We start from the raw sequence: 25293 nt of genomic DNA, 5'->3' as shown, positions 1-25293 counted from the left end.
GTTCTGTAATTTGTAACAACTATTTAACTAAGGTACTTAAGTTATCTCACATCATTTTGAAGGGAAACACAGACATAAAACATAATGTGGGGCTTCCCTGGTGGCGCAGTGGTTAAGAATCCGCCTGCCAATGCAGGGGACACGGGTTCAAGCCCTGGTCCAGGAAGATGCCACATGCCGCGGAGCAACTAAGCCCGTGCGTCACAACTACTGAGCCTGCACTCTAGAGCCTGTAAGCCACAACTACTGAGCCCACGTGCCACAACCACTGAAGCCCGTGCACCTAGAGCCCCTGCTCTGCAACAAGAGAAGCCACTGCAATGAGAAGCCCGCGCACCGCAACGAAGAGTAGCCCCTGCTCGCTGCAACTAGAGAAAGCCCGTGTGCAGCAACGAAGACCCAACGCAGCCAAAAATAAGATAAAATAAATAAATTTTAAAAAAAACATAATGTGATTTAGCTCTATACTTTTCTGTTCAATCCAAAATACAACGTGCAGGACTTGGAAAGCATATTTAAAAACTTCCAAAATGGTCTGTGTTGTCCTATTTTCAAACAGGTAAGTCACTAGGTAATGTTTTGGGTAAAATAGACACCTGTTTCTACTTTCACACTGATAGGAAATAATATAAAAGTGATTATCTGTTGGGGTACTGGAAACTCCTATCAAAGTGTGCTAGTTACCAAGTAACATTTATTTACTAAGTTGTGCTGCACATACACCAATGCTTTTGCAAAACTAATCCACAGTTACCACAAACATGTTCATCAGAAGACCATTAACATAGGTGCTTATTTGTTTTTTAAGGACCAAAAACTATACCTTTAGGCAGTTTCCAAATATACAACAGGTCTTTACATATAATGTTTGTAAAACCAGAAAGCATTTCCCCCAAAGATTTCATGAATGCCTATTAGTTACCCCAAATTAGTTACCTTAAAGCCTTCTAAATTCATAGTGAGCCTTTAAGTAAATTAGGAGATTCCCTTGCTGCTCACTTATTTATCCAGTTCCTGAGTATTACTACCAAGGGTCTGAATAGTGAGGGATACCACACTATTTGAATCTATCTGTTTTCTCAGTTTCAAGTAGTATGTAGCACGCAACTCTGGACAGCAAGGGATCTTCGAAAAAATTTCATCCAAAGTTCTCCAAACTCTAGCATCAAAGAGAAAGATTCTGTATAGTGTGGGATAACTATATTGTATTCACTGTATTAATAGTCTCAACAGCCTTAACCATCTCACATAGTAAGAACTTGGGAACAAGTGTCCAGAAGTCTGACACGTAGCACTCTGCAGCAACTGCTTTCCCCACCCCTTTGTCACAGTGGGTTTAGGGACTCCCCAAGATTCCAAGTCACTCGTGGTGGTAACTCCTGTGTATGGCAAGAAGACCTAGCAGAGAAAGTTTAGGGTGTGGGACCAAGGACAGGGAATCTGACAGGAAGAAAAATAGGCTCAGGGATGGATGCAGAACTATAAGGGCCAGAGGTTCTAAGGTAGACTCCCTGGACATCTCCCTCATGTCTGGGATGGCTCTTAGGAGAGTACAGAGACCTTACCCTTTTCATCTCCCTGGCTGTGCACCAGTCCTGACATGTTTGCCCTTGGAGAGATGAAGGAGATGGACAAATACTGCCTTCCTATCTGCCAGGTCAAAACAGATAACCAAATGTATGCAAAGGTATAAACATATTTGGGATTGTTTGCAAATGTACCCATCTATGTAATGTGTTAACAATAAGGCAGGGAAAGCAAAAACAGTAACAGTGAAGTTTCACTGTAATTAAAATCTCATAATCTATAACCCTTAATAAAGAATCACAAACTGGGCTTCCCTGGTGGCGCAGTGGTTGAGAATCTGCCTGCCAATGCAGGGGACACGGGTTCGAGCCCTGGTCTGGGAAGATCCCACATGCCGCGGAGCGATTAGGCCCGTGACCCACAATTGCTGAGCCTGCGCGTCTGGAGCCTGTGCTCCGCAACAAGAGAGGCCACGATAGTGAGAGGCCCGCGCACCGCGATGAAGAGTGGCCCCTGCTTGCCGCAACTAGAGAAAGCCCTCGCACAGAAACGAAGACCCAACACAGCCATAAATAAAATAAATAAATAATTTTAAAAAAAAATTAAAAAAAAAAGAATCACAAACCATTTTATGTATTTTTTTAAAAAATATAAAAATTGGCAAGATGTAAGAATGAAAATTACTTTCAAAGTTAGTACTGATTTTGCTTTGAAAGCATAAATATTTCAGCTAATATTATAAAAACACTGTGTGTTCAGCCGGCACATTAGGGAACACAGGAAGTGGTTCCTGTGGTGCTAATTAAAAAAAAAAAAAAAAAAAGGATTTAGACACTTAGCTTCAAGTGAATGTGGAAAATCTATACTTTTAACATGAAGTATTTGCTAATTACCTGTATGCTTTCGAAGATGCTCTTTAAAATGTCCAAAGTGGTCAAACTGTTTCTCACAGTACTGACATATGTGAATTTTTTTCCCAGTTCTTTGCTTCTTACTGACTCCACCTTCTTCAAGGTGGTAACAATTGAGGTGCTGTTTCCATGCGCTCTCCCGAAGATACCTTTTATTGCATATTTCACACTTGAAACTCTCAGTGGAGTGTGATTTCATGTGTTCCTTAAAATGGTAAAACAATTTAAATGAACGGTTACATTTCTCACAATGGAACAAGTCCTTCACATGTGACAGCTGAAGTTCCACAATTTCAATACCTTCTACCTGTTTGCTTGTGGGGTCAGAGGCACAGCCATCTTCATCTTTAATCTGCCCTTTTCTATCACCTTGACGGTACTTGCTGGTGATATCTGCCAATAATGCCAGAGCGGAATCATCAGAGGAACCTGTGCTCTGAATATATTTTATGGACTGCCTGGCAGCAGCCACATCCTCTAATGTTTCAATGCCTTCATCTTCCACTTCGATTGTGCCTTCAGCAATCTCCACCTCGATTTCAACAGGTTCAGAGTCTGCAGATGGCAATGACTCAGTGATAACATTTGAAGTTTCTGCAATCTTTCTTTTTTTTGCTTCACTTTTTCCTGTGGTAGTTTCCTCTAGTGGAGCTGAGTTTTCTTTGTTCCTGAAATACACAATGTATGGATTAAAAAAATCTATAAGATCAATCAAAATCCTACCAGGCTTTCTGGAAGAATTGATAAGCTGATAATAAAATTTGTATGGAAAGGCAGAAAACAAGACTGTAAGACTTATACTACCTGATTTCAAGACTTACTATAAAGCTACAAAATTAAGACAATGTGATATTGGTGAAAGGATACACATGGAGATTAATGGAAGAGAATAAAGTCCAGAAATAGATCTACACATATATAGTCAACTGACTTGTGAAAAAAGGTTCCAAAGTAATTTAATGGAGAAAATATAAAACAGTGGTGTTGGAACAACTGGTATCTATATGGGAAAAATAAACCTTGACCCTTTCTCTCATACTATACACAAAAAAATTAAAAATGGATCATAGACTTAAATGTAAGAACTAAAACTATTACACTTCTAGAAGAAAACAGGATAAAAATCTTTGCAACACTGAAAGATTTCTTAAATAGCACACAGAAAGCAGAGACTTTCAGCAAACATTGATAAAATGGATTTCATCAAAATTAAAAACTTGGTCCTTTGAAATACACAGTTAACAGAAAGGCAAGCCATAGACCAGGAGAAAATATTTGCAAACATATATCTGTCAAAGGTCTTTATATATAGAGAATACAAAAAGAATTCGTACAATTCAATAAACTCAACGGCTTAAGACCACTGTTGGGAGGCAATTCCCCATGAGTCCCTTGTGTTTCTGCATATCTTGTGAATTGACAGCTTTGGTTCTGGACTAGTTTTCAAGGATGTTTGCTGAAGAGCCAACAGCTTGGGAAGATAGAGTGGCTCCCTCTGGAGAAGAAGACACCTTTACTTACTGTCCAATATAATAAAATGTCCCCCACTGTGGGAGAAAGGTCAGGCAGGTTTGTTTGCAGCCCATTCTAAAAGATTTTGGTTTCCTAAGCTGGAGATCCTTCAGCTGTGATGAAAAACGACCACATGCAGAGCATTCACCTGGGCCACTCTATGTTACCCCTGTGGGACTTGAGGAAGGGAAAAGTGGCACAAATAGAAAACTCATGCGGCCTGCTGTGCAGAGAATAATAAAGTCCTTCTTTCTGACCTACGAGTCCCGTTATCTTCTATCAGCATCCATGAAACCATGGCAGGATAATTTCTTGGCTTGCAAGTAGGATAAAAACTCAGATCCCTCACAGATCTTGCCAAAGTTTGGCAACCAAGAACAGGATGCTGAAAAAGACAAGGCTTTCTGGAACAGGAAGGATGAGACCTCACAGAGCAAATGGAATCTGAGGAAGTCTACTAGAGCTGGCAGTAAACCTGTTTACCAAATTGTATGGTCAACTGGGCAATAAATGGTCCTCTACTTATTTGCCTATTGCTCTGAGTTCAACTGTGTGCCCCCTGAAAGATATGATGAAGTCCTGACCCCTGATACCTGTGAATGTGGCCTTATTTAGAATTGTCTTCGCAGATGCAATTAAGTTAAGATGAGGTCATTAGAGCAGGCCCTACTCGAACTAAGTCTTTATAAGAAGAGGGACATGTGGACCCAAAGAAGAGAAGGCCATATGAAAACACTGAAGGAAGACGGCAATGTGAAGATACAGGTAGAGATTGGAGGTATGCTGCCACAAGCCAAGGAACACCTGGGGCTACCAGAAACTAGAAAGGGCAAGGAAGGATTCTCCCCTAGAGGCTTTTGAGGGAACACGGCCCTACCAACACTTTGATTTAGGACTTCTAGCCTCGAAAACTGTGAGAGAATACATTCGTGCTGTTTTAAGACATGCAATTCATGGTACTTTGTTATGGTAGCCCCAGGAAACGAAAACACCCATTAATGAGGAAAAACTGAGAAGGTGGTTACAGGATGAGTACTGGTCAGTAAGTTTACGGACAGCTGCTGGAATGGTGTCCCAGTTGCTGCAAACTTGCTAGGGGTGGGGGAGGCAGGGGAGGACTTCCCTGCCAATTGGGTGGTCAGCCTGAAGTCTGCCCACAGTAACAATTAACACTAAGGTTCAAAGGGAGTAGGAGGGTGGAGACAGAAGGTTCTGCCCCTTTATAGACAACTTACTGTCACATGTACCTAAACCAAGTGTGCCAGGAGGGAAATTCACAACAGCTACAAGCAGAAACCAGTTGAGTCATTAGAACTTTGGCTCGTCTACATGGGAGATGAGGGGGCGACACAATGCTTGTAGAGCAAGGAAGAATTGCAACACCTGGGCCATCTCAGGGCTCAGCTCCTCCTGCAGTTAGTCATGTCCACCTCAGATCTATTTGGAGATGACTGTAAAAGGTTTGAGTTTTTTTGCAGTGGGTCCTGGCTGCCATAAGGGTGCTTTGGATGCTCTTGAAAAGACTTCTCTGAAGCAAATTCCTACGATGAGGCATTGACTAGTAAGAGTCTTCCTGCCCAACTGGGTTTATAATGCTGATGAAGATGAGTCACTGGGGAATGAAAAAAGGATCCAAAGCAATATAACATTCTTTGGTCAGGCCTGCTGAAAAGCCCCCTTTTATGTTAGACCAGGAAAAAGTGTAAGAGACGTTATCATGAGAGTGGGGCAGCAAATGTCCAAGATTAAGCTACACTCTTTAAAAAAAAGCCACCACTGCAGAAGTCAAGTCTGAGTCAGCTAAAAGGCATAAAGCACATGGCCCCAACTAGAAATCAATGTGGATGGGGCTACTGAATCAAGGAGTCCCCCAAACTGACACTGAGCGTGTCAGCAGTGATGACTCTGCTGCCTGACAGAGGGCTTTGAGTGGGCTGAAAACACTGGAGGTTTGTTTGGCTGAGCCACATGCAGCTCCAGTGCTGCTTGAAACCAAAATGTGCCTTGCTCACTGGCAGAGAATCACTTTCTCCCTCCACACCACTTCCCCCCCTTCTACCTTCCCTTTGCCTCTAACTTGACCACACCAGCTTGGAGAAAGATAATTAGGATTGGAGCCAAGGTCTCCTTGTTCCCAAGGGTAAACAGTGAAGACACCATATATGCATCCAAGTATGCTGAGGAAAACTCAAGAATGGGAGAGACTCAAACTTCCATGGCTCTGTTTTATCCAGCAGGTGTCCAACTCACCATCCCACCTGGTTCCACAGAGACGAGGCGCTTACATTCAACTGATGGGGCTTAGGCAAGGTTCACAGCAGGAAAGGGAGGCTGTCCTGACCCTGTGGGTGGGCCTGATTCTACATACCGTTGTTGCTTTGACATCTGAATGCACAGCAGGGATTGATACGGCATGTGCATTTACCACTTCTCATCCCATTAAGTACCAGAGATGGAACATCCCAATTGAGAAGAGCCACACGTAGAGAAGAGCTACTGGAACAAACTCCCCTAACGTTAGCCACCAGTAGCTGGGTCAGGATTTAGCACAAGTGTCTTATCTTCTGATATCTAAAATTTGTACTATACTGTTGATATCCTACTGACTGGCAAGCCAGAAGTCTCAGTCTCAAAGGCCCTGACCGTAGTGTTATGACACCTCTACCAGCAGAGGTTGCTGACAAATCCCAACAAAATTCAGAGGACTGCTCACCAGGTAAAGTTTCTTGGGACTAGACAGGCAGATTCACAACACTCAATCCCCTGCAGCAGTAAAAGAAAAACTGTTTTTTCACCTCCTCCCTCTTCCCACCAAAAATGAAGCCCAGGGGCTTCCCTGGTGGCGCAGTGGTTGAGAGTCTGCCTGCTAAGGCAGGGGACACGGGGTCGAGCCCTGGTCTGGGAGGATCTCACATGCCACGGAGCAACTGGGCCCGTGAGCCACAACTACTGAGCCTGCGCATCTGGAGCCTGTGCTCCGCAACAAGAGAGGCCACAATAGTGAGAGGCCCGCGCACCGCGATGAAGAGTGGCCCCCGCTTGCCGCAACTAGAGAAAGCCCTCACATAGAAACGAAGACCCAACACAGCCAAAAAAAAAAGAAGCCCAGCATCTTATTGGACTTTTTAGGTACCAGAGACAGTATGTGCCTCACCTGCACATTCTACTTTCTTCGTTATATCAGTCAATCTGCAAAACAGCGTCTTTTAAGTGGGGCTCCAACCAACAGGCTGCATTGGAAGTTTCCATCAAGCTGTGGCACAATCTCTACCTTAGGGCCCCAAAACCCTAACGACCTCTTTGAGCTGTAAGTCTCTGAGACTGACGCTTTTTGCAGATCAGAGCTTCTGGCAAAGGGAGATCGTCTGCACCCCAAGGTATTACCTGGATTTTAGACTTGCCAATTCCCTGACATGGCTACAAGGTACACTCCCTTTGACAAGAAAGGATTAGCTTGCTACTGGACTCTTGTTAAGTGATGCCTGATCCATGGAAACTTTGAGGCTCTCTAGCCTGATACCGCCGTTTGGGAGTGTGTTAACTAAGACTTCATGACTAGCAAGGTAAGATGTGCCCAACAAGTCTCACTGGTCATAAAGAAATAGTGACAGTCAAGAAAGCAGTTGGTCTCTAGGCTTTACATGAGAAAGCGGTAGCTCCCCCACGCTGCTGCCCAGAGAAAGCCACTAGATCGATGGGGTCTTTGATTCACTCATCGTTTGGCTAAGCGGAAGGCTGGTATTCACTGGGCTGCTGCAGATGCTCAGCCTCAGCACCAACTCTGTGAAACCAAAAGTGGACATGGCTGCTCTGCTCAGAAGGCAGAACTCAAGGCTGTCTTCGTCGCTCTGGACGACACTCTCCACTATGAGCCTTGTTGTATTCTTACTGACTCTTGGGCTGTTGCAAATGGCCAAGCTGTCTGGGAGACCTGGAAGTCTTGGCAGATTAGACACCCATCTTTCCACAACTGTGGAAACAAAGAGCAGCTATTGATTCAACTCTCTGGATAACTGATTAGACGCTCATGGTAAAAGCCTGTTCTCTGATACCAACTGGAATCAAGTTGCTTATCAACCTACACTGCCCAGACTTCCATCACTGCCACCTAGGCCCAACATTATTCTGAACATGGTGACACATCCACCATCAGAGACTGAGCAGAAAGTCAAAGACCCTATGCTTCTGATGGAGAAGTTGCTACCGCATGTCAGACTTGTGACACCTGCCAAAGGTGGCCTGTTTGTCTCACGGTGAATGAGGCCAAATCATACAGGGCACTGTGTCCAACTGTTCCTGGCAGACTGACTACACTAGACCTTTCACCCCATCTCAGGGCTATCCCTGATGCCTCACAACTACTGACACTTTTTCAGGTTACACTGTTGCTGTTCCAGTCTGAGCAGTTGGTTCTGGCCACACCATATGGCTCTTGAAACTAAGCTGTGTGATATGTTTAGCTTTCTGGACCATCTGCAGTCTGATAATGATGCACCAAAAGCTATTCAATTGGCTGTTAGTCAAGGTATTGTTAAAACTTCCAAGCTCCCTGCCATCCACAGATATTGATATTGTAGAGAATTGCAATAGTTTCCTCAATTACTGACTCAAAAAGATTTCAGACTCTACTTCCCTCACTTCCTCCTTGTCCAAAAGTCCTATTAAGGCAGTTTGGTCATCAAACTCAGCTCTTCCCAGAAAAGGATCATCTGTTTTTAGCTGCCTCCTGGGTAATAAGCAAGCCTAATGGGGTGGGAAGTTACATAAACCTAAATGGAAGTTTAGGATCTGTCCCGACCATTCACAGACACGATCTTTTTCCTTCTGCCTAATGGCAACCCTGGGACAGCCTGGTTGGTACCACTTCCAGGTGACAGCCTGGTCAAAAGTGGGCCTAGCAGATTCAAACCTAGTTCAAGTTCAGCCATCTGGACTCTCTTATTGAATGGACATCATCTTAGATCCTAAGAATAATGACTTGGTTGAATATACTGCTTGCCAAGTACAATCAGATTGGCCCTTGTGAGCCAAAGTGGGAGACATAACGGGTCTCTTAAGTTTTATAAAATATTCTTGTCCCTGACCATTCCAGATGAAAGGTCTGGGTAAGGGGAGGAGATGACTGGAAAAGGGATTAAGTTACAGCTACTAGAATGGGATACACTGATTTTGTGGAGGTGGAGGGAGAACCACCACTCTGGAACCTGGAGAGAGAACCTCTTAGACTCCAGGAGGTATGGGGGAAGAAGGGACATTAAAAATCTTTGTTCTTCAGAACTGCTCTTAGAGACTTCCTCAGGTAGGAAGAGGCTCTCATGCAGCTCTCCCCAACTGTTGCAACTTGCTGGATCTGTCATCCCACGCCAGAGGGCTCTGACAACTGGATCACCATCTCCCTTAACTTTACCGAGAAGTATTCTGCAAACAGCAGGGGATGGCCAAGCGTCCTGCATGCCCCATGCAAAACACGAGACGTTTGCCCACTACCATTCCCAAAGCTGAGGCTCAGTTCGTGAGGTGGCTGACTGCCATTCAGCTGGCATCCAGGTGCTCAGGATAAACAGAACAGACTGAACTGGCTGCCCTCAGACATTCAGTCCAAAAACAAGGCCGAGACCCAATCATTCTGAGCTGGGAAAGAGGGAGACCACATTGGTGACAATGTCAACCTGTGCCCCTGACTGATGAAGGTCCCCCTTTGGGGGCACAGACAACTATACTTCCTGTGTGGAAGCCAGGTACTAACTTCCTTCCCTCCCAAAAATATGCCTTGCAACTCTGAGGTGGGAAGAAGGGACCATCCAGTGTTTAGGGAAACACCACTGGTAGATCACTTTCTCAGATGACCATGGAGGTCTCTCCAGAATGAGGCTACCCTTGGGACTTCCCCGGCAGTCCAGTGGTTAAGACTCCACACTTCCAATGCAGGGGGCACGGGTTCAATCCCTGGTCGGGGAGCTAAGATCCCACATGCCGCCTGGGCAGCCAAAAGAAGAAAAGTGAGGCTACCCTTGGTTACTTGGGGGAGCGTCCTGGAGGAATAACTGACTTATTTATGCAAGCCCTACGGGCAGTTTTCCCTACAATGGGAGTCATCCAAATAAAAAGGTGGTACCTTTGTGCCTGACTCAAGACAATGTGATCAATGACACCACTTGGGCTCTGGAAGGTATTCAAGTCAGCCTCAAATCACTGGCGAGGGTTATTACGGAGGCTAGACTTGCCCTAGACTTCCTCCCTGTGGGCCAATGCTCAGGCTGTGCAATTGCTAAAACATCTTGCGATACTTAGATTAATGCTTAGGGCTAAGTGGAAAAGTCAGTACACAAACTAAAGGAGAAAGCCACCTGGCTTTCCAGGGATTTGTTCAGTTGGTTGAGTGTAGGACCTTAGCGGGGGTAGGTGCACGGTTAAGCTTAGCACTGCAGGGTGGCCACATCCTGCTACTTGGAGTGCTGTTGATAGTTGTCTTAATTAAATCCAGTGTAAGAAAAACTGAATGGACTAGGTCTCAGTCCCCTATTTGTCAGATTAATCAGAGTGGTCATGGAGTAGTGTGCTCATGGGAAAATTCACCAGAAGCTGAAACAGTGTAGAAGAAAACTCTCCATGGATCCCTCATGCTTCTGCATATCTTATACACAAACACACTGGCAGTCTTTTGTTCTGTCTTTTCAAGGTTGTCTGTACAGCGAATTGCCTTAGAAGATAGAGCCTGTCTTCCACCAGAGTGGAGGGCAGGTTCGTTTATTACCCAGAATAATAAAGATAACAGCCCCTCTGGGGCAAAAGCTGGGCAGGTTTGCTTACAGCTCATTATAAAAGATTTGGGTTTCCTAAAGCCCAGAGTTCCTCAACTGTGATGTAAATCACTGTGAGCACGGTACACACGGAGGCCACTGCATCATTCCCCATTGGACTCAGGGCGGGGCGGGGGTGGGGGGGGCAGCATGAGCTTCATGTTGATACGAACATGAAACTCATGCTGCTCCATATGCTGTGAGAGAAATAAAGTCCTTTCTGACTCATGAGTTTCATGTTTTCTGCCAGCATCCATAAAAATGTGGCAGGCCAACTTATTAGCTTGCAAATAGGATAAAGTCTTCCACCTGTCACAGTTCTTGATAATATCCCAATTTTAAAAATGGGCAAAAGATACTTCACCAAAAAAGATAAACAGATGGCAACAAAGCACATGAAAAAATGTTCAACATCATTAGTCATTAGGGAAATGCAAATTAAAACCACTATATACCTACCAACTTGGCTAAAATGAAAAAGTATGATCATACCAAGTATTAGCAAGGCTGTGGAGCAGTTGCAACTCTCATACACTGCAAGTTGGAATGTATCACTTTGGAAAACAGTTTGGCAGTTTCTTAAAAAAAAATTAAATACATCTACCATACAACCCAACTATTCCAATACTAGGTATTTACTGAGAGAAATAAAACCATATGTCCAAAGACCTACACACAAACATTCGTAGCCACTTTATTTGTAATAGTCAAAAACTGGAAACAACCTAAATGTCCATAACAGATGGTATATCCATACAATGGAATAACAATCGGCAATAAAAAGGAACCCACAACAACATGGACAAACCTCTAAAACATGATGCTAAGTGAAGAAAGTCAAAGACGAAAGACTACACGCCTTAGGAATCCATTTATATGACATTCTAAATAAGATAAAGCCACAGTGATAAAAATCAGATCACTGGTTGCCTGGGGCTGGGGATCAGGGTCGACTGCAGTGTCATAAGAAAACTTACGGTGATAGGAATGTTTTTATGTCTTGAATGTGGTGGTAGTTACACCACTGTGTACAATTAACAAAATTCAAACTCTACATTAAAATAGGTGAATTGTATTATATGTAAATTACATCTTAAAAGGCTGGGGAGGAAAAAATCTGTAAGGCAAATGCTTCTTCCTAACAAATAACAGGAACCTTCTCCTACAGTTTTAAATAAACAATGATGCAACTTCAGCAAAATAAGGTCCTAGTATTTTTTTTCAGTGCCATTCAAAAAGTGTACACTATATTCCAAAAATACTTGCATATTGCAAATGTGAGAAGAGCCTTATTCACCTTCCGTACCTGCAAAAGTTATACAATAGTCTACTCAATAGAGAGTTGCCTTCACCGGTTGATTTAAACACAACTACATTATGTAATTTTTATTCCTAAATTGTATAACATTATACACAGCCAATTATAAACAGCCAATATGTAATACTGCTATCTTTCTGAAGAATTCTTCAGAGTATACTGCATGCCTAACTGGTTCATGAAACAATTCAACATGCTACTATATTTACATTGTAAAGCGCTGATGGTTAATAATTATTATAAGGATCCCAGTCTTATAATAATAAACCTTCTAAAAGGTTCTAAATAGGCCTAGTGAAACAGCTGTACCCAGCTGTTCTTACCCAATGACTAGACACATGAACTCAATTAAATGCCTACCAAATCCAACCTGGGCCGTTGTCACAGAATATATTCCAATGTTCTGTTACTCAGGACTTTCCCTGTAGTAAGATGCTACTCGCTACCATGAGCAGCAAAGGGACCACACAGAACATGTTTTCAAAAAGTTTTCATACAGGATTTAACCACAAATATGATGTTGCCTCATGCATATATATTCCCCTAGTCTACCTCCATATTGAGAAGGTATGACCTAATCAGGTATATGTCCTCAACACACCTCTATTTTGTTATCCATGTCTTAGCTCTCTCTGCAGGAGAATACTGGCTTGGTTTTAATGGGCATGCACCCATCCATCCATTCATAAATGTTTACTGCACACCTACTATGTGCCAGGCACTAGTCATCAGAGAAAATATACACACCATGCTCTTGTCAGAAAAGTCTAATCTTGAACTGTCACCAAACTAATTAAAAGCTCATTAGGAGAAACAGTATTTTTGGATGACTACAGTTCAATTATTTCTTAGTTATTCTAAGTTATATCTTTTGACTGAACCACATCAGTGAGTCAGACTAGATCATTCTGTCCCATGTGAAACTGATTTTACCAAATTGCACATTAGTGTTATACCAATGACCTATATTGAGGGTCACAAGAAACAAAGCCAGGAGATAATAACAACCCCCATGCCAGACTCCATGCTAACCACTTTACATTCATTCATTCATTTAACCCTCACAAATAATCCTATGTAGAAAGCACCATTTTTATCCCCATTTGACAGATAAGGAAACTGAGCAGCTGATAGCAGACCGAGGCAGTCTGACTCCAGAGCTCTTGTTCTTAGACACTACCATGCCACTATTCATTATGTAAGATGTTAAGGTCTTTATTCATTATATCACTTAATGTTTTCCTAATAACTTCCTATGAGAAACTGTGCATTTTAATACCAAGAATGGCTCCTAAGCAATTGATTTGTTCTCATCTTATTATAAATAATGTAACTGAGGTGTTTTTTTCCCCTTTTTCTTTGCGCTAGGTACTTCAGAACTCAAAGCTAGACTCAGCCCATATAGCAACTGTACAGACTTAAACAGCATGCATTTTGGCCATCACATTTCTAACTTCACTGATTATCACTTCCACCTGGCCTATTTCTTATATCTTCACCGATTTCCTCACTTATTTTTAAACAGTACCATATTAATCTTTGTAAGCCAAACTGTTTTTAGAGTAAGTCTTGGTACAATTAACAACTTGAATCCACAGAATAGTTTATAGGAGCCCAGAGAACTCTTAAAAAGATGCCTAGTCCTCCTTATTTTATTAGAAACAAAAGATGCTACTTGAGTTAATACTAGCACAGTTTTTACATAAGGACAAGAAATCAAGCGTGAGGGAAAGAACAATCATAACCAGTAGAACTTTATAGATCCTTAAATACATATTCTTAATTTCAAAACATCAGTTCTTTACGGCATGATACATACAATACATTCTTGACTGACAGGGTGAACATGACTGAATATAACTACCTCTGCCTCACCAAGGAAATCAGTTCCTTATGGGCATGACATAATAAATTCTTGACTAACAGTCAGGGTGAACATGACTGAATATAACTATTTGTTCCTCATTAAGGAAATAAGTAATTACCTGACTTCCAGGGCTTTGATAGCTTCTAGCATTTGTAGAAACTCTGCTGCTTTCCATACATCGTTGGCTTCTTCTTCTCCTTGTATCATTAATTTTGCTGTATATGTGAACTCAATCAAATGACGAAAGGCCATTTTACTAACACCTGTAAAAAAAAAAAAAAAAAGACATGCATTAACATGTATTCACATTGATTCAAATCTTATAACATTTAGTAAAGAAAAAATAGAAGCCCAGTGTTTGGAAAATGATCAGTATTTGTCATTTTGGAAGATAATTTCCTGGCAGAATTCTCATTTACAGTATAATAATTTTGTAGCCAAGTTCAGCACTAACTAGCAAACTACTTTAAGATCTTTCCCAAAGACTTCCTAAGGCTCTTACAGAACAGTAAAATCTATCACTCAAATACACGAATGGGCTATTAACATCAGACATGCTATGTTTCCTGCCAGGGAGCTCTGTGTCAACTCAGCTCCAAAATCATCAATAGCTTTCAAAAGCTTAGCAAATAAAGTTCAGTACCATTCTGCCTTTATTTCAAGGTCCTTCACATTATTTTTCTACTTACCACTATTTTTCCTTCCAAATTTTAAACTATATCAAACCCACACCATATACTGATCCTCAAACAAACCCTTCACTTTCTAAGAATTTCCTTGCCTTCCTTAACACCCTCCATCCTGAATGCTTAATCACCTTACCTCGACAAATCCTACCACCCTTGAAGGACCAATTTTAATGCCACACCTTTAATGAACCTCTTTAATAGTTCCCTCAGGCTGAACTCTGTACCTGGTCTTATAGTTGAAATTCATGGACAACTCTTGACTGTAAGCTGCTTTACGGAAATTTGCCTCTACACCCACCTCACAGTATCTAACACAAGGCTTCCTAAAATGCAGGCACACAACGTAGGTATAAATGGATAAAGGCTAAAGTCACTTTCAGAATTAAGCTTCCACAATTCCAAGCTTGCTTTGCAAGTTTCTGTTTAAATTTTGGCCCAAAATGATACTCTATACTTCTTTGTGCTCTTCAATGCTATATAATATTGTTTCAGCCTGCTAATGCAAGGCTATGAAAAGCTACTGACAGGAACAAAGAGAAAACTTGTTTTTATAGATTTTTTTAATGCTAAGAAATGCCCAAGACCAAGCTGCACACAATATGCACAATTACAAATACAAAACAGGAATTTCCTGGCAGTCCAGTGGTTAGGACTCCACACTTTCACTGCCAAGGGCGCTGGTTCAATCCCTGGTTGGGGAACTAAGATCCCACAAGCCGCTCCGGGTGGCCAAAAAAGAAAAAACAAAAATAGGAAAAGAAAAAATATTTTTATGTTTTTCCCATGCACTTTATACACCTGAATGTGGCCTTCAGGACAACAGTAAGAATACTGGTGGAATATCCACCATCTTCTATTTGTGTTAGGAAAAAACATCATTCAGGAAGCCAACTTTCAAGTTTCAGTTCAGTCTCTCCATGACCTGTGCAATCTGGGGCAAGTCAGAACCTCTGAGCCTCAGAAAACTCATCTTCAAAATGCCTGAAAACAATCTGAATATTGAGAAGCACCATAAAATATAACGTAATATGACCAAGTTACATGCTACCAAATAAGCAAACAAAAAATAACTGGATTCATTAATGGCTAATTTATTGGGTCCCCTAATCTTTTTTCTCCTGGTTGTCTTTTAACCATGTTCTTTATTATATGAGAGTAGCCTGAGGAACAGACAACTTAGATTTTGCTGGGTTTTTTTTAAGGTGTTTTGACCAAACATTTAAAAGTGCAACAGAAATCTTTCCTAAAAACAATGTGTAAATTTTTCCTGAAGCAGAATGAGATTTTGATTTTTAATCAAACACACATATGTATGCCTACTATACATATCAGGCAGGGCTCTAAACACTTTACAAATAATCAACTGACTTAATCCTCCTGACAACCCTATGAAGTACTATTATAATCCCCATTTTACGGATGAGGAAATTGAGGCACAGAGAAGTTAAGTAACTTGCGAAAGTCACATAGTTATTAAGTGATAATACTAGAATCAAACCCAGATGGCCTGACTCCAAAGTCCATGATAAAGATTTTTAAATAGGATGATGGTAGGAAACATTCCTGCTTGGAAGAGTTTGAATACCCATGTCTCATTCACTACAGGACTGCAATCTTTTACTCATATTTCCAAAGTCCCCCAAATCTCTTAAAACCAGAAGTTTTCCCATAAATTTGGCAGCAAAATTTGATCTGAACTGACATGAGGCTATTTATGATCTTTATCCCACTTAAACATTAATAAGCTATGCTGCTTATTAATAATACATTGCATTATTATTTGGTTATAGGATATTGCCCCAGACCCCAATGGGAGTATTATGTAATACACACAGTGGATTACCTTAGAAAATTCTAAAAATTAGTAATTTCAAGAAGCAACTGGCCTCCAAGAATTTGTGGATTTAGCTCCCAATCTTGGTTAATCAGAATCACCTGTAGACTTAAGCATAGGTCCCTGATCTCCAGAATCAAAACTGGGATAGGGAACTGTTTTTTATAAGCACCCTAAGTGCTTCTTTTTTAAAATAAATTTATTTATTTATTTGTTTTATTTTTGGCTGCGCTGGGTCTTCATAGCTGCGCACAGGCTTTCTCTAATTGCGGCGGGCGGGGGCTACTCTCCGTGGCAGTGCATGGGCTTCTCACTGCGGTGGCTTCTCTTGTTGCAGAGCACAGGCTCTAGGCGCGCGGGCTCAGCAGTTGTGGCTCGTGGGCTCTAGAGCGCAGGCTCCGCAGTTGTAGCGCACAGGCTTAGTTGCTCCGCGGCATCGGGGATCTTCCCAGATCAGGGATCGATCCCTTGTCCCCTGCATTGGCAGGCGGATTCTTAACCGCTGAGCCACCAGGGAAGCCCACCCTAAGTGCTTCTTATGTGGCCAGTCCAACACTGGTCCTAGGAATAAGCCACTGACCTAATTAGCTAACAGGAACCAAACTTATAACACCTGCCGAGGTAAGTGAAGCGTTGATAGATGATGTACAGCTGCAAAAATATTTTATACTCTATCAGGACTAGTTTGGTAACTTTCAAATTTCAGCCCATTTTCTCAATTCCTTACTCCTTTCATAATATACAATTTTTCTAAGTATCTAAGAAAAATGTTAATATAAACACCTTAACCTGAGTCATTTTTCCCCTTAGGAAGAGGCAAAAGGGGGGGTGGGCATTCTGGAATTTCTCTAGTCTTACAGAATTCCTCAACTGGTGGAAAACTCCTACTCAAATAGGATGTATGAATATGTGCTTGGATGTTTTGTCCTTGATATTAGGGGCTAATATTTTGGACACGATGGTAGAGTTGCTGTTTGAGAGAAACTAGGTGCTTATGGAACTGTGGTTTCAGGATAAGTAAAGAATGGATTTGGAAAATTGGAGGCTCGGGTTAGGAGAAGGCTGTTGTGTTCTGAACAAGGGAGTGAATGTCTGCTGAAGATTTTATATGGTGTGAATCCAAGTCACAAAGCTGAGCTGGGATGCAGCTGGCTTCGAGGACAACAATTTTGACTTAAGTCAAAGGTGAACCTGCAGTCCTAATCAAAGGTAACTTACTTCACCAGGGACCCAGAAAACAGGGAGAGAGCTGGCTCAGCTTGCATCTAATGACAGTTTATACTCATAGAGCATATTACAATTTAAATTCTCTTCACATACATTTGCTTTTACAAAACCCTATAAGGCAGTGGTTCTCAACACTGGCTGCATACTGGACTTGTCCTAGGGCAGTGCTGCCCTAACTTTGCTGTACAAAGGAATCTTCTGAGGATTCTGTTCTGATTCAGTAGGTCTACGGTGCAGCCTGAGAGTCTACAGTTCTAACAAGCTCACAGGTGATGCCCATGCATTACTGATCCTCAGACCACACCCTGAATAACAAGGACCTAGAGAACTTTTAAATACAGATGCTTGGATCTCACCCCTCAAAGACCGATTTAACTGATCTGGAGAAAAAGCCTGGGTATTAGTACTTGCAAAAGCTCCCCTGGTGTTTCTAATGAGCGGCTAAAGACGAGAACCGTCCCTATCTTACAGATGGGAGTTCTAGTTCTAGCTAGGATGAAGAACGCATACTCCACCCTATCTTGTCCATTGATTACAACTAAAAATCCTGAAAAGAATACATAAAGCAAATATACAAGGACTCTGAAGAAAACACAGAAGCAAAAAGACTGGGGAGAGAAATCAAAACTCAAAGAACAGCAGTAAGTTTCCTGGTTTTATATTTTTCCTCCCACATAACCCAGCTTGAGGACAGCCCAACTCCCATAACTGGGTAGCAGGTGCACACAGAAAAAGCTCCGAGAGAAACTCTTTCCGGCTAGAGAACCAGCAAAGGGGATGGAGAGTGTGTGGGGGTGGGAAAAATAGCTGGTTTTTATTCCTCTCTCAGCCCTCCCTCAAGACAAGCCCCAGTTCTGGCGCTGCACATCTACGGCTAGTTGCCACCAAGCAGGCACCTCAACTCTAAGAGAAAGTTCTCTCTGGCTGAGAACTAGTAAAGAGATTATCATCTGAAGAGCATGGAGAGAATTCTTGTTATTTTCTTCTCTCACCATGTTATTATCCAGGAAATGGATTCCACTGCAGAAAATGTACGACAGCACAGGGAGGCTAAACTCCTAGTTTTCCAGCCAGAGGACCAGGAAAGGGAGCTCAGGGGAGCTGAAGTACAGAGAAAATCAGGAGGGGGAGCTGGAGAAAGGTCCTTTAAATCTGTGTATGCAGTCTTGAGCTCACCACCCAGCTGCACGTGTGCAAAAATGACGTGAGGCAGCACAGCAAAGGCTTTGAGAATTACACTGTGGACTACCACCCAGGTCGGCACACCTGGGACCTGAATAGAACCACAAAGGTTCTGAAAACGAAATTGGAATTGGATCCACAGTCCACACAAGGCAGTCTGAACCTAATCAGGTTGATTGTCTGCTAAAACAAAACAAAATCAAAACAACAACAAAAACCAAAAGCATTCTCCAGAGGATTCTAACAGCACGCAGAGTGTCAAAACATAATATTCAAAATGCACATGACAGGGACTTCCCTGGTGGTCCAGTGGTAAAGAATCCGCCTTCCAATGCAGGGGATGCGGGTTCGATCCCTGGTTGGGGAACTAAGATCCCACATGCTGCGGGGCAACTAAGCCCACGTGCCGCAAGCTACAGAGCGCATGCACAACTAGAGAGAAGCCCAAACACGCAACAAAGAGACCTTGCACCGTAACGAAAGATCCCACATGCCTCAACGACCTGACACAGACCAAAAAAAAAAAAAAAAAAAAAGAGGAAAAAAATAATGCCCATGTCATAATCCAAAATTACTTGACATATTCTGCAGATTAAAAGAGAAAATAGGAAGCTAAGACGCCCAATGTTACACAGCTGACAAACAGTAAAGCTGGGACTACAAGTCAGGTTTTCTAAGTGCATGCCCAGGGCTTTCTCTACAGCCAGGTGACCTAGCCAGATAGTACAGCAATTCCAAAGTTAAGAGCTTAAGAAGACATTGAGCCAAATTGATTTTTTAAACCTGAATCTGGCAAATAACAAAAACAGAAAGAATGTTTTTACATTTTTTTTTCTTACTTTCTATAGTTTAAATACTGAAAGTTGTGTGTCCTGTACTATAATGGACACATCAGAAGTATAAGAGATAATCCCAAGGTGATTAGTCTTCAGAAGAAAAGACCCTACTTCTCCAGGTAGGTCAGTACTCCACACTCCACCAGCAATGCATATTCTAGCCTGGGCCACTTATTTTTCGACTTAAGATTCTGCCCAGAAGTTGACTCATCTTTGAAATCCTTCTCTCTAAAGTAAACTAAACCACTCATCCTCCCTCCTTAGTGACACCATTCTGCAACAAAATTCTCTGCAACATTTTTTGCACTCCTTAACTGTTGCTTATCAATGATTAAATCTGCAAATTCTCTGTCTTATTAATTTGCTGTCTTATTAATCAATTTCTCATTTCCTGGGTCTGGCACGGTATATTATAATAGGTATTAAATCTGATAAATAGCCCCAATCTATTAAGCTTTGACAATGCACCAAACACTACGCCAGGCACTCTGCAGATGCTATTTCAATTAATCATTAGTACAGGCCTATTAACCCACTTTTCAGATGAAGAGGCAAATATGCAATTGAGCTAAAGTAACCTGCCTGGGGTCTCAGTACCTCAGGTGAATAAATGGACAAAACTTTGCCTTGTAACAGAAACAAATACCATCTAGGCTGATGGATTCTCACTTTAGTAAGCCTTGAGGATTTCCATCATGCCTGTGCTCTGTCCATCACAGATAATCAAAGATAATCTATCTATGGATACCAGCCAGAATGCTAGATAAGCTGGAACTATCAAAATAAGAGAATACTCTTAACTCTACGTTTTCTTTACTCCCCTAGACACCAAATTTTTCCAAGGGAATACTGTTTCTAGGCAACCCATTCATAACAGAGAATATATACACACTGAGAGAGATACAAAACCCAAACTCAAGAACCCTGTATTTATGTAGGTAAGCTGATTTATTTCCTACAGTTTTGGATTGAGGGATAGAGGGCTAGGTATTGTAGTAGCAGAATTAATAGCACAAACTGAATCCCTTGCTAGCTGGGCAACCTCAGTCAAGTAACCTTTTAGAGCCTGCTCCCTGATACGTAAATTGGACATAAAACCACTTACTTCAAAGCACTGCTGTGAACCTCAGAAAATGCACACAAACTACATAGCATAATACCTGGCACTTGGTGGGCTATTATTACAAAAAGTCAAACAAGTATAAAAATTTCTATTTTAAGACAGTATCTAGTAGATGACCCCCTTCCATCCTAGACTTTCTATAGCCACTAGAACTTCTTCTGAATGCTACTTCAGTTAATCTTTCCTAGCCTTTTCCATATTATGACAGCCCACTTCACACTGTGCATGTCATGCTGCTAATACAGAGGCCTGCAGCATCTGGACCAGTCTGAAACATAAGCCCACTAAATAAGATGGAAATTCACTTTTAATACATGTTTTCAAAAGACAGTGATCATTGGTATTAGCAATGAAAAAGACTCCTTTAAGAGACCAACCGTTTAACGTAAGAGTTTTTCCTGGAAGATCATTTTAGGAAGCACGTTACTAAAAGTAAGAATTCTCAGGTGTCAAAAGAACAATTTATCCAGTCACCGAATAGAAACCATTGATGCCTGTTTCCCATGGTATCTTGCTAAATTAACTGCCTAAAACTTCTTCATCAAATTATAATGCTTGCTAGATATTGTATTTAAAACAAGCATTTACCTTCTATCTCCACCAAAGGTTCCTGAGTAAACTCCTGAAAGAATTTGTAAAAGAACTTGCTGCAAGCAGCCAAAACAGCCTTGTGGGCCTTAAAATGGTGTCCTAGAGAAAAAACAAAATAAAATCATCATATTCACAAAAATCAAATATAAAACTATAAGACAAGTTAAGAAATTAAAGTAAAATAGGTCTTTCTTAATATAATTATAAAACTATATTCTGGGCAGCTTTCTTGACAAATTTAAATCTCAATTAGACATGAAGTAGGATCTTTATCTCAAGGGCCTTATTAAGTCAGCTTTATAAAGGCCACCTTACAACATTTCAGGAGGTACCACTTAAGTCAAAGGCATATCCTATTCAGTTGAAACTGCTAAATATAAACACAACCCAAAAGGTTATACGTCATTTGAAAAGAGAAGAAAAAGCCACAGAATAAGCACCGAGCTGGATGTGTTTGCTATGCAAAACATTTTAGTATGCCTAATATTTGGACACTCAACCTACAGCAGACCTGCTGTAGGCTATAATAAAGAATAGCTTGCCTCAAGAAGTCTATTTTCACTAAACAGAAAAGATACCCAAGCTGGGTTTGCATCCATTATAATAACAACTCCTAAGACTGGTAAAGACCACATTTTATTTTGGGGGTTACCAAAGGGGGTACCAGTGCTGCAAAGGCATCTCTCACATTTTCCCTCCAAGACCATTTGGGAAACTAGAAAGAACACTTCCCAAATGACTCCTGTGAAAGACTGCTCAAAGCAGCTTAGCAGCAGAAATCTACTAACCAAACATTTACAGACATCCTCCCTATCCCCGCCACCTTGCACTCAAGTGTACAATGCGAACACTTCAAAAGGCTGCAAGAAGTTAAAATGCCATGATTATGTTGAAAGCGTGACTATCCTTCTGCAGCATGGTCTACGTGAAGAGACACAGATAAGTGTCCTCGGGGTCCAGAGCACACCGTCCGCAGACTTTCGATAGGGAGTCCATAGAAGGTGGATAAAAAAGGCGGATGGGGGAAGGGGAGGGAAGATCTGAAGCCACAAATTCACTCCTCGGCCCACCACGCTACCCACCGTCGACAATCAGGGTGATGTCAGTAAACCGGTCCTGCTCTCGCTGTTCATTCAATCGGTCCAGGATCATTTTATGATGTTCAGGGAACTCCTGAAGGCATTCCATCGTCTCTTCGGCCTCCATGGCCGTCGGGTTGTTCTACAAAAGAGGAGCATGATAATGTACACCCATGAGCTCGGGCTGAGGAACAAAACCCCTAAAGCATAAAACAACAAAAAACAAAACCCCAGCAACGTGAAAAGAAGGGGGGAGGGTGAGGCAAGAGGAGAGGAAGGCGAGGGAAGAAAGAAAGGCGAGCCGGGCGGCCGCCGCGCGTTGGGGGCCGGAGCCGCGGCCGCGGGACTCCGAGCCTGACCTAATTGGAGTCGGGAGACGCGAGCTGGAGCGGGGTGGGCACAGCGCCGGAGGCTCCGGGCTCCGGGGCGCGCAATTCCGGCAGGGGAGGAGACCCGACAGCCGCCGCGGCCCTCTAACGGCCCGCCAAGCCCTTCGGCCCGGCCCTGGCTCCCGCCGCCCCGGGACCCGGTCCGGCCCGCGGCCCACTACGACTCCCCGGTCGCCTCTCCCTCCCCCGCCCTCCCTCTTCTCCCCCGCCCAGACCGGGCCGGCACTCACTCAAGGAAGGAGGAGCGGCCCGGGCCTGCGCGTCACTTACGTCGACGTGCCGCGTCACCGCGTCGGGCTCCGGCTGACGCGGACGCCGACTGAGCGCAGACGAGGGAGTGGGCGGCCCACGCCCCCACCCGCCCTCCTCTAGTGGCGGGGCGGAGCTAACCGAGGGGATTTGGCGCTTGAGAAGGCCAGGCCGCCCGCGCTGGGAGGAGGAAGTCGGGCTGTGGTGGGGTTGGGCCGGTTGAGGGCCTGGCTTTGTCGGGGTGGAGCTCCACCTTCCACCCACCCGCACCAGACTCCAGGTGTGAGCACTTCCGACCCGGACCTTAGAATAAACTCGCAGCCAGTTTCAGGTGTACCTTTATACCACTGCCCCCACCCCGCCCCCTCTCCTCCCAAGGCCTAGGTCGGGCCGCCTTACCTAGCTCACGATCCTCCCTCTCTCCTTTCCGTCCCGAAAGCCTTACCTTCTCTACTCTCCCCTCTCGGGGCGTAACTCGCCCCACACTTTTCCCTAACCCTGAACAGCGCCTCGCCCGCCATTTCCTCGCGAGTGCCCGGGCGCTCCCTCTGCTTGGGTCCGGCCGGCGCACGTGCGCTCGCTCCGAGACCCGGACGGCCGCGGCGCGGGCGGCGGCGGCCACGGGCGCGAGCACGTTCCGGCCGCCTAGGATCTTCCTCCTGGGTGCCCGCCCTCTTCGTGCTCGGCGGGCAGCACGTGTTTGCTAGGCTCAGGACCTGTAGCTGCTCGATTATTTACGCATGGTGCTGTTACTGCAGCTCTCCATTCCCCAACCCCCGCGCTTAAAGTGGCCAGTGACCCATAATCAGCCTCACGTGACTGGGTCATTCATTCATGCCTCTGAAATTGGCTTTTTGAGAATGAGATAGTCAAGACTTACTTATTCATTTCTCTCAAAAGAAAGATTAGGATTAGGGATTAGGGAAGGATTTAAATAGCTGTCTGCAAGAGTAAATGTAATCATTATTTCAACCGACATTTATTGAGAGCCAGCGTTGTGCTAGGCGCTGTTTAAGGGACTGGGAATTCCGATGGGGAACAAGGCATATGTGGTTTCTGCCTTCCCAATCTTAGTATGATGGAGTAAATAGACATTCTGAACAGTGAATTGGCTGGGTGCTGACTGCTGAGTGTTATGAGATGTGAAGAACAAGATAATCTGGAGGTCAAGGAAAACTAGTGACCTATAAGAAGCAATATGAAGTCTGAGTGTTCTTAGCCAAGAACATGCAGAGGCACCAAGATTATAGCATTCCGGGAACTGAAGGAATGTTGCTGGGCAGACCCACAGGGGCCTTGGAAACAGTGTTAAAGATGTTAGATTTTCTTATAATCCCAAAGGGAAGTCTTGGAGGTTGAACAGGATAGTGACATCGTAAATTTTACTTTTTAAAGAGAATTCTACGGAGAATAGATTAAATGGGACAAAATAGAAGTAGAGACCAGTTGGGAGGCTGTTAGTAATCTAGATGAAACCATGGTGGCGAATGGGATTAGAAAATTGATAGAGGGAATTGCCTGGTGGTCCAGTGGTTAGGACTCTGCGCTTCCGTTGCAGGGGTTCAGTCCCTGGTCGGGGGAACTAAGATCCTGCAAGCCGTGTGGTGCAGCCAAAAAAAAATAAAGGCAACTATATATGGATCCGTATAGAACATGGAGCAGAGAGCTAACCTTAGAGATTGGAAAAATTTAGCATAAAGTGGATATTGAAGCCATGGAAATAGATGAGATCTGCAGGGATAGGGAGAATCTGCAGGGATGAGAGACGAGCAGCTTGTAGGTTAAATTGGACTGCTGTGGTTTAATATTATCATTATCATTATTATTCACAGCATGTTTTTAAGACGAAGAAATTGCACCTAGAAATAAGCATTTTGGAAATTCCAGTCTATACGGCTACTTTCCTATAAAATAACAATTGGCTTAAGCCAAATAGAGATTGCCGTCTCTAAATGGGATCTGAACTATCTAGTTCACCATAGCCCCCATCACTTTTTAGTGTCTTAGTCCCAGTGCATATCATTCATTTTTACTTGCCTTTTTCTTAAAGCATTTGAATTTGGACTCTCTTGGCCTTACAGGGTCAGAATGGAAGAAGGTGTAGGACTTTATCCCTGAGAAGTATCAACGTTTATGGGTTTAGTAGGAAAAAAAGAACC

At 43.0% G+C, this 25293-nt stretch overlaps 1 protein-coding gene across 8 annotated transcripts in view; it reads right to left on the bottom strand.

The window, feature by feature from the left end:
• ZNF131 (zinc finger protein 131) overlaps window positions 1–23759 on the bottom strand; it is a 32457-nt gene extending 8698 nt beyond the window's left edge. The window contains exons 1-6 of one of the 8 annotated variants that reach the window (XM_036846877.1): window positions 22856–23067; window positions 22500–22638; window positions 21415–21516; window positions 14054–14198; window positions 2746–3106; window positions 2421–2643 (exon numbers count right to left, since the gene is read on the bottom strand). In XM_036846877.1, the coding sequence (XP_036702772.1) occupies window positions 2421–2643; window positions 2746–3106; window positions 14054–14198; window positions 21415–21516; window positions 22500–22623 (955 nt within the window). In that variant the 5' untranslated portion in view covers window positions 22624–22638; window positions 22856–23067. Of the gene's footprint in view, window positions 1–2420; window positions 3107–14053; window positions 14199–21414; window positions 21517–22499; window positions 22639–22855; window positions 23068–23155; window positions 23480–23533 lie in introns of those variants that run through there. The other 7 variants (XM_036846874.1, XM_036846875.1, XM_036846876.1 and 4 more) reach the window with 7 other exon arrangements.
• Window positions 23760–25293: the final 1534 nt, after the last annotated feature.

The sequence above is a fragment of the Balaenoptera musculus genome, chromosome 3, assembly GCF_009873245.2.
Source record: "Balaenoptera musculus isolate JJ_BM4_2016_0621 chromosome 3, mBalMus1.pri.v3, whole genome shotgun sequence".
Classification (NCBI taxonomy): Eukaryota; Metazoa; Chordata; class Mammalia; order Artiodactyla; family Balaenopteridae; genus Balaenoptera; species Balaenoptera musculus.
This window is presented reverse-complemented; position numbering and strand designations above follow the sequence as displayed.